The sequence below is a fragment of the Sinocyclocheilus anshuiensis genome, unplaced genomic scaffold, assembly GCF_001515605.1.
Source record: "Sinocyclocheilus anshuiensis isolate Anshui unplaced genomic scaffold, SAMN03320099.WGS_v1.1 scaffold1590, whole genome shotgun sequence".
Lineage (NCBI taxonomy): Eukaryota > Metazoa > Chordata > Actinopteri > Cypriniformes > Cyprinidae > Sinocyclocheilus > Sinocyclocheilus anshuiensis.
In genome coordinates, this window is record NW_015547720.1 from 17379 (window position 1) to 28191 (window position 10813).

Below are 10813 nucleotides of genomic sequence, written 5' to 3' on the forward strand. Positions count from 1 at the left end.
AAAAAAAATCACTTTATTTATCTACATGTGCTATCACAGAATTGTAAACATGCAAATGTATTGTTAAATTATTGACATATTAACTTATATCTCAGCGATACTGCAAGTAAATATTTTAGGTCAAAGGTGTTCGGCTGACAAAAACCGTTTGGGAATATCAGGTCAAACAAGTTTAATACTGACTGACATTACATGGCTTTACAAAACAATAAGGCAGATAGTTGACAGGTTTAATTCAACACCAAATGATACTTGCATTCAGCTTGATAAAGACCGGGACTTGATTTTATCTACAGGGATTTGATCGGTTTATGATATTACTGGTTAATATTTCATATCATATTACAACAGCCTTGATTACCTCACTTCATGTGCTGAAGGTTATTAGATTCTGATGAAAGATTTTAAACAAAGTCTTTTTCTGTTGCAAAATAAGACCAGGAACATTTATTAAAAAGTGTCATAATTTCCTGCTGTTTTTAACTCTTTCCCCACCAGCGTTTTTGCTGATTTTCACTAAAATGTCATGGCCCCCAGAATATTTAGTTGTATGAATATCTGAACATGCAATACATCAATATAAAGATCAGACCCTCTACTTTCAAACAAAAAAAATGTTTTATTCTAGCTTCAAGCATTGTTTTTTTATCAACACTTGAATGTAGGTAGGTTTCATAAAAAAGCAACATTGTGAGCAAAAAGCTGAGAAAATCTCATTTTTATCAAATACTACATCTGCAGTTTTCATTTATATGCGGTTCGTATTGACGATCGCATTATTTTTCATATTAGTAATGGCCACTTTTGAAGCACTGCTTCGTGAAGCTTCGAATCTTTTGTGAATCATTTGTTTCTAGACAGTGATTCGGAGCGCATACCAAACTATATATATACACATTTTCTGAAGAAAAAGTGAGTGGTGCTTGCCATGGCAAAACTCGGCAGTCGGTTGCATGAGACTATCTATTCAGTTGCTAGGTTGGCATGAGTGGTTTCCAGGGTACTGCTAGGCAGTTGTTAGGGTGTTCTGGGCGGTTGCTAGGTCATTGCTAGGGTGTTCTAGGTGGTTGCTAAGGTGTTGCCTTGCCAAGCACCCCGATTACCCTAGCAACCGCATAGCAACACCCTAGCAATGGCCCTGGTTACCCTAGCAACCACATAGCAACACCCTAGCAACCACCCTGATTACCCTAGCAACCGCATATCAACAATAATAATAATAATAATAATAATAATAATAAAATAAAACAGAATCTGAGAAAAAATAAAACGTACTTCATAAGCCCCTAAAAGTGTACATTTTGTTAACTTTTAATAAATTGCTGGTAAACTGTGCAAGCTTCATGATTTTAATTAATTAGTCATGCTTTGTGATTACTAAAATTACTTTTGATTCATAAAATACTAAATGTAACTATTAATACACAGTCCAGAAAAAATTAAAACCAAAAAAATAGAATGCAGAAAAATGAACAAGTGGCAAAAAAAAATTATAATAAAATAAAACAGATTTGGGGGAAAAAAATTAAACAGAAGGCCCTATAAACATGTATTTATGTTTATTAATTTATGTACATTAATCTTGCAAAGTTCTTCAATTACAAAACAAATTCGATCCAACTATAAACTAAATTCAGTTCAGTGTTGATTAAATTCAGTGGATTCAGTTTTGTTTTAGTTTTATTCAATAGCTGTGTCAATGCTGCAAAGTTGATTGAAAAGACAATACTGTCATTATTCAGCTCAATTCAGTTCAATGCTGATTCAATTCATTTCAATTATAGTGTCAATTTTGCCAAGTTCATCAATTATGAAAAATCTATTTATCTAGAGTATAAAGCAGCTCTACAGAAGATAACAGCCTCATTATTCAACTAAATTCAGCTGGAGTTTTGTTCCCACCCGAGAGCGTCAGCGCAGTCATATGGATAATATTAGTAGTAGTATATTTTTATTCAATGCCATGTCAGCATCAAAGGCTATTTTCATGCCAAAAACTATTTTTGGCTATTGCTACAAATATACCCCAGCGACTTAAGACTGCTTTTGTGCTCCAGGGTCAGTGAGCAAAAAGCTGAGAAAATCTCATTTTTATCAAATACTACATCTGCAGTTTTCATTTATATGCGGTTCGTATTGACGATCGCATTATTTTTCATATTAGTAATGGCCACTTTTGAAGCACTGCTTCGTGAAGCTTCGAATCTTTTGTGAATCATTTGTTTCTAGACAGTGATTCGGAGCGCATACCAAACTATATATATACACATTTTCTGAAGAAAAAGTGAGTGGTGCTTGCCATGGCAAAACTCGGCAGTCGGTTGCATGAGACTATCTATTCAGTTGCTAGGTTGGCATGAGTGGTTTCCAGGGTACTGCTAGGCAGTTGTTAGGGTGTTCTGGGCGGTTGCTAGGTCATTGCTAGGGTGTTCTAGGTGGTTGCTAAGGTGTTGCCTTGCCAAGCACCCCGATTACCCTAGCAACCGCATAGCAACACCCTAGCAATGGCCCTGGTTACCCTAGCAACCACATAGCAACACCCTAGCAACCACCCCGATTACCCTAGCAACCGCATAGCAACACCCTAGCAATGGCCCTGGTTACCCTAGCAACCACATAGCAACACCCTAGCAACCACCCCGATTACCCTAGCAACCGCATGGCAACACCTTAGCAACGGCCCTGGGTGCCCTAGCAACCACATAGCAACACCCTAGCAACCACCCTGATTACCCTAGCAACCGCATATCAACACCCTAGCAACCATCCCAGGTACCCTAGCAACCGCATAACACCCTAGCAACCACCCTGGGTACCCTAGCAACCGCCCTAACAACCACCCTGGGTACCTTAGCAACCACATAGCAACACCCTAGCAACAGCCCAGAATACCCTAGCAACCACATAGCACTGTGGTGTACAGCATGTGTTAGTTGAGCAGGGCTCTCACCAGGTTGTAGATGCCGAGCAGAAGTGCCTCGATGCAGCCGCTGCAGTGAGGATCTCGCGCCGCCGTCACCAACAGGTAACTCCACACCAGCTCCGGCAGAAACTGCAGAGTGAAGCGCTGTAAACGTGGCTCGCCGCTGCGGTAAAACTCGAACAACTGATGACACACCGGCTCCAGCAGCTGACACACACAAACACATCCCCGTTACAAACTGGTGCACCACTACACCAAACACAAATCTGATTTAAATACAATACAAACAGATTAAAACAGGATTTTAGAAGAAATCATTTATACACAAAAAAGCTATATATATATATATATATATATATATATATATATGTATGATTTTTCAATATATCTTAAATCAAATTTATTTTTAGTACCTCACAAATAGTTTTGTTTTGTTTTAAGCACAAATCTAACCAAATTTAGTGCTTTGTGCTTACCCTGGGTACCTTAGCAACCACATAGCAACACCCTAGCAACAGCCCAGAATACCCTAGCAACCACATAGCAACACCCTAGCAACCGCCCCAGGTACCCTAGCAACCACATAGCAACACCCTAGCAACCACCCCAGGAACCCTAACAACTGCATAGCAACACCTTAGCGTATCAAACTGCCAAAGTCACATGATTTCAGTAAATGAGGCTTTGTTACGTCATAACCGTTTCAAAACATTTCGAAATTTCAAAGGTTTGCCGTTCCCCAATGGCGAACCAGCGTCTATGGTTTTTACTTGATCTCGGATCAGTTTCATCAATTTGAAGACATTTTTAATTGTAATTTGTGTAATTAAAAGGATGAGTGGTAGTTAATAGTCTCTTACTGGCCTGTTTAGACAAGCTCTCCATAAAACAAACTAAACAAGCCCTGCAAATTAATAATACTTACTTTTTTTTTTTTTTTTAAGTAATTCTCTGTGAAAACTCTTTGCTAAAACCTTTTCCTGCTATTTAGGAGGACTCTTAGTGCTAAGATCAAATGTTTTGTGAATACGGGCCCTGATCGGTAAAGCTGGCCTCCTTCAGTCCGTGTTGAGACATCTGCAGGACTGAGAGAAAGACAGATTTCAGAGACGCGCTGCGACAGAGCTCGCCTTTCAGAAAGCAAACAGCGTATCACTTCTACACAGAGCCAAAGAGACTCAGTCTGGATTCCTGACTCTCTCAATCACTGCATGACTTCTTCCAACTGCAATCCAGCCAGATCCACATGCAAACACGGCTCTCGTTTGTAGCTTTGTGGTTTGTTATGATGTGATTTCCCAGCGGTGCCTTGCAGACTGGATTACAGGATGTCTAGGCTTTTTTTTTTTTCTGTTAAAAACAGCTTTAAAATGTTCAACAGAACAGAAAACAGGGTTTGAGATGTGTTTTGAGTCGCTTGCTTCTTAAAAACAAACACAAAACACTGGAAAGGCATCAAGGCATGCTGAGGGCCCTTAGAATTTCATTTAAACTTTTGTTTTTATTTATTTATTTATATAATTTTTTTTTCTAAATTCCCCCGTCCATTCCCCCCAACACACATTTTTCTTAATTCCATTTTTTTCCATTTAAATTTTTCTGGACTTTGTTTTAATGGCTCAATTAAATTTTGATAATCAGAAAAGCATGTCTAATTAATTGAAATCATGAAACGTTTACAATTTAATAACAATTACTTAATTAATTTTTTAATTACATTTCAGGGCCCTATGAAATATTTTTTTTTTATTACATTTTATTTTTTCCAGAATTCTGTTTTCTGTTTAAAATGAAAATTTAAAATGAATCATAAAACATGTCTAATCAATTGAATTCATAAAACTATAATAACTTCATTTATTATTTTTAATAAAACTACGGCCTTTTAATTGTTTCCAATTTTTGGTATAAATTTTTCTGTATTCTATTTTTTATTAAACAGAAAACAAATTACATTTGTTTTATTTATTTTTTTATTCCTTTTATTTATTTATTTAATTTTCCAATAAAAAAAAATTCTGGGCTTCTGGTTTAAATTAATTGGAATCATGAAACCTATACAATTTAACAACAATGTATTAAAAAAATTAGCACAGTTTACATCTTCAGGGCCCTATGAAATACGTTTTATTTTTATGCCAATTCCATTTCATTTCTCTCAAACTCTGTGTTTTCAGTTTTCATTTTTGAATAATCCACTAGGCATAAAACATTAAATGAATTAACCTTTGAAAATGTATTCAACTGAAAACTAAATTCATTTTATTTTTGGCAAACAAAGTGCTGCAAAACAGAGATTTACTGCTAAAATTAAAACATGGAAATACAATCATATTATTATTACTTATATATATATATTTATTTATTTTTCACAATTTCTTGTGAACATTGCATGTGCATATTAAAATAAAAGCAAAAGGAGCAGAAACACTCGAGTACTTAGTTGATGTTAACTAGTATTATATATATATACTAGTACTACTAGTTATACTAGTACTAGAGTGCTATTTGCTGAGTGAAGATAATGACATTAATCACATTACTAATGGAAGAGCTTCAGACTTTATCAGTACATTTGTGAAGTCTGAAATATGTGACTGATTACAGTAAAACGTTTGTTGTTAAGAGATTCTTGTGTGATTGTGTCATTGGTTTCGCTGGTATATAGACACACCCGTCCTACAGAAAACACCTCATCATTCATCACTGTGATGTTATGCTGCCATGGCAACAGACCACGTGATTATGATGATGAAACGAGCTCATACTGTAATAACTCGCGCTGACAGAAATAGACATAGATATTCTGGTTATTTAAATCCTGACGTCTCTGAGTTTGATCATGAGATCAGAAAACACATTTGCACTACTTGAAAACTTTGCAGCTATTTGGAAATGAAGAGCTGGCAGACAAGAGCAAAAATGGTTTGACCTTGGCCAAAAGACGTAGCTGAAAAAAACTAGTTTTACCCACGGTGTCAATTTGTTTATCAAATTTCAGGCTACTATCAAAAGTCACACAGAGCTTTCTGACAGTTGGTCTAAGCTTTGAAGTCAGCGCATTAAAGTCAGAACTTACAGACTCTCCAAATAAAATATATTCAGTCTTTTCTTCATTTAGATGAAGGAAATTTTGCTCGAACCATAGTTTAATGTCATAAATGCAATCAATTAGCGACCCAGCTGTGTCAGCATTTTTTGGTCTCATAGGCAAATTAATTTGCAACTCATCAGCATAGCAGTGAAAAGCTATATTATGCTTGGTTATAATGGACCCGAGAGGCAGCATGTAAAGTGAAAATAAAACAGGCCCGAGAATAGAGCCTTGTGGCACCCCGCAAGAGAGAGAAGTGGTGGAGGAGTCCCCAATCACTACAGAAAAGGTTCTATTGGTCAAATATGACGAGAACCACTGAAGTGCAGTACCCCGAATGCCAACAAAAAGGGATTAAGGCGAGACAGAAGGACTTCATGGTCCACTGTATCAAAGGCCGCCATGAGATCAAGTAGCACTAGAATAACAGGGCACTTGGCATCAACAAACCGAGCAATATCGTTGTGCACCTTTAACAGTGCAGACTCAGTGCTATGTCGCGATCTGAATCCAGACTGTAATTTCTCAAAAATAGAGTTATTTTCTAAAAAAATAATGTAATTGTATAAAAACAAAATTTTCTAACACTTTTTAAAAGAAAGGGCAGGTGGGAAACTGGTCTGAAATTAGACAAGACTGAGGGATCCAGATTTGGTTTTTTTAAGAAGAGCATGTTTGAAAGCAGCAGGGACAGATCCTGAGCTAAGACGTATATTAATGAAAGCCAACAGAAAAGGCCCTACAGTGGTAAAAACCTCTTTTAGCAATTTGGTTGGAACAAGGTCCAAGGGGCAATTTGTAATTTTCATATGTTGCACTACTTCATTAAGGAATGATAGTGAAACCGGTTCAAACTGTTTAAACGCCACAGAATGTGCTGCAGCGACAGGTAAGTCAGATCCAGTGTTCTTACTCGTGAGTTGTCTGACAGACTCTACTTTATTAATAAAAAAGTGAAGACAATTTTCACAAGTGTAGACTGAGGCATCAATCAGAGGACAGGTACGTGAGTTCACAACGGAATTAATTGTGTTAAACATCACCCTGGGACAATGGCCACTATTGGTGATAATATTAGACAAAAATTTCGACTTTGCCTCCTTCAAAGCCCTCTGATAATCAGAAAGACAGCCCCTTAATATTTCCAGAGACACATGTAATTTGTCCTTCTTCCATCTCCGCTCTGCCTGTCTACAACGCTGCCGAAGGGCACGGGTGGCATCATTTATCCAGGGATCTGCTCTTAGCTCAGGAGATCTGCGCTTATAAGGAGCAATAGAGTCCAAGATTCCAGAACAAGTGGAGTAAAAAGATGAAAGAAGGCCATCAGGGCATGCAGGAAAGACAGATTCATGGAGGGCACAAAGTTTAGAGTCCATAAAAGCAGCAGTAAACTCTTCAGCTGTTGAGGAGGTGAGAACGCGACGATAACATGGTGAAACAGGAGACCTGCTGGCTGTTGATGGTGGGACTGGAAATTCAATAGTAATGGGGAAGTGATCTGAGATGGCAGTCTCAGATATTTCAGTAAGGGAGATAGAGAGCCCATGAGAAATAATAAGGTCCAAAGTGTGTCCAATAAGATGTGTGGGTCGATCCACTAACTGAAATAAATCAAAAGATGTCAGGAGTCGTTTAAAATCAGTGGCCAACTGATCAAACGGACAGCAAACATGGATGTTAAAATCCCCACAAATCAGGAGTTTTTCATATTTAGGGACAACATCAGCTAAAAACTCTTGAATAAAATTCTTGTTGTATTTAGGTGGACGGTAAACAACAGCACATAACACAGGGCATGTAAACTCAATTAAAAATAACTGTAGTTCAAAACAAGAATAATTATTTATAGATAGAAGTCGGCATTTAAAATTGTCTTTGAAGACAGTAGCCACGCCTCCTCCGCACCCAGACACTCGCGGGGAGCTGAAAAAACAGCCCCGAGGTGGGAGGAGCTCTGTGAAGACGCTGTTGTCACCTGGTTTAGCCCAGATTTCCGTCAACAAGAGAAAATCCAAAGAGTGAGAAATAAAAAAAAAGATAGTTTTCTTCAAACTTCTGTTTAAATGTTTGAAAAATAAAAATAAAATTATAGTAGTATATTAATATATTCGTATAGCAATATAATTGTTATTTAAAAAAAAAAACATATAATCAAAAAATATATTTTTCCAGGTAAAGAAAAATAATCACTTTTTTTTCTTCAATCATTCGGCCCTAGCAGTGTTATTTTAGTATCATTAAGATACTACTATAATTTTTAATAGTTTGAGTTATTTATTTATTTTTATTCATTACAAAATTATTCAAGGTTTTATTTTATAAGGTTTTATAAGGTTTGTTAGGTTTTAATTTCAATTTTTTTATTTTTATTCATTACAAAATTACTCAAATTAAAAATTAAAATGAAAACTGACTAAACTAACTCAAAATTAGAGGTCGACCGATATGGGTTTTTCACCGGCTGATGCCGATGCCGATATTTAGAAATCAGGGCAGCCGATGGCCGATATATGATGCCGATTTTTTTTGGCCAATATGTTTGGCCGATTTTCTTTTTTTTTTTCATTCATCTCATAAAAGTGAGTTTGAACAAATGATTATTGCAGGGTATAAGATAGTAATGGTAGTAGTAGCAGCCCAATTCAGAGTAATAATACATGGCTCAAAACTTAAGCACCTTCTCAAAACAGTTCTGAAGGATGCTTTTTGTTTATGTTTGCTGACAGGGCTCTACAGTGCGACCATTTCAGTCGCATTTGCGACTGAAAACTACTGCGTGCGTCTATGAAAAATGTTTTAGGAGCACCAGTGCGACTGACCCGATCATCATCATACTTGTGATTGCGCTCAGGGGAGCTTCACGGACAGCAAACATGGATGTTAAAATCCCCACAAATCAGGAGTTTTTCATATTTAGGGACAACATCAGCTAAAAACTCTTGAATAAAATTCTTGTTGTATTTAGGTGGACGGTAAACAACAGCACATAACACAGGGCATGTAAACTCAATTAAAAATAACTGTAGTTCAAAACAAGAATAATTATTTATAGATAGAAGTCGGCATTTAAAATTGTCTTTGAAGACAGTAGCCACGCCTCCTCCGCACCCAGACACTCGCGGGGAGCTGAAAAAACAGCCCCGAGGTGGGAGGAGCTCTGTGAAGACGCTGTTGTCACCTGGTTTAGCCCAGATTTCCGTCAACAAGAGAAAATCCAAAGAGTGAGAAATAAAAAAAAAGATAGTTTTCTTCAAACTTCTGTTTAAATGTTTGAAAAATAAAAATAAAATTATAGTAGTATATTAATATATTCGTATAGCAATATAATTGTTATTTAAAAAAAAAAACATATAATCAAAAAATATATTTTTCCAGGTAAAGAAAAATAATCACTTTTTTTTCTTCAATCATTCGGCCCTAGCAGTGTTATTTTAGTATCATTAAGATACTACTATAATTTTTAATAGTTTGAGTTATTTATTTATTTTTATTCATTACAAAATTATTCAAGGTTTTATTTTATAAGGTTTTATAAGGTTTGTTAGGTTTTAATTTCAATTTTTTTATTTTTATTCATTACAAAATTACTCAAATTAAAAATTAAAATGAAAACTGACTAAACTAACTCAAAATTAGAGGTCGACCGATATGGGTTTTTCACCGGCTGATGCCGATGCCGATATTTAGAAATCAGGGCAGCCGATGGCCGATATATGATGCCGATTTTTTTTGGCCAATATGTTTGGCCGATTTTCTTTTTTTTTTTCATTCATCTCATAAAAGTGAGTTTGAACAAATGATTATTGCAGGGTATAAGATAGTAATGGTAGTAGTAGCAGCCCAATTCAGAGTAATAATACATGGCTCAAAACTTAAGCACCTTCTCAAAACAGTTCTGAAGGATGCTTTTTGTTTATGTTTGCTGACAGGGCTCTACAGTGCGACCATTTCAGTCGCATTTGCGACTGAAAACTACTGCGTGCGTCTATGAAAAATGTTTTAGGAGCACCAGTGCGACTGACCCGATCATCATCATACTTGTGATTGCGCTCAGGGGAGCTTCAACGCTTTCTACGTGTTTTTGCAGCGTTGAGTAATGCATCACAGACATATCTCACGAATCCTTTCATAAGCAAAGTGTAGACAGGGTGTAAATAAGAGATTCATTGTGCAGTGTAGAGAGCTTCGTTGATTATAAATGTGAGCTCGCGATGAACTAAGATGAGTGACAGCTTTTAATGATTTTTAAGGGAGTTTGTAAATGTGATACTGATTTAATACAACAGTTCAATAAACAAGAAGTTAATATTAAGTGACTTACATATGTCTAACTATAACACTATTGTCTGATTTTGCTCTATTTTGTCGTCGAAAATAGTTTAAAACAAAGACAGCGGAGCCGCTGAACATCTCCATTCAAACACAGCGGTGTTTCGTTTATGAATGAACGGCCGTTTTTATATGAATCTAATGAGTCAGTGATTCATGATTACCCATTCATAAAGACAGTCACTTGATTAATTCCTGAATGAATCAGCAGTTCGAATGAATCAATTGAATGAATGATTCAGTAATAAAAATCAGTGACTTACCGCCACCTGCTGGCAGTTTGTTTCATTTTTAAAGTATCTTTTCAGTTATTTAAATAATTGAATATTTCTATATTCAAAATTGTATATTTAAAACATTAATATCGTCATGAATTTATGGATTTAATTGCACTCATTCCACTTCTGAGCCTCATTAAATGTCTGAAAGTACACCAAGCCACTTTTGTGTTCTTCTGTGCCACC

At 36.2% G+C, this 10813-nt stretch overlaps 1 protein-coding gene across 1 annotated transcript in view; it reads right to left on the reverse strand.

The window, feature by feature from the left end:
- The window catches only part of LOC107704216 (hyccin-like), a 57145-nt gene that overhangs the window by 16406 nt on the left and 29926 nt on the right, over positions 1 to 10813 (reverse strand). The window contains exon 4 of the mRNA XM_016507102.1: positions 2951 to 3130. Coding sequence (XP_016362588.1) covers positions 2951 to 3130 — 180 coding nt within the window. The remainder of the gene's footprint in view (positions 1 to 2950; positions 3131 to 10813) is intronic.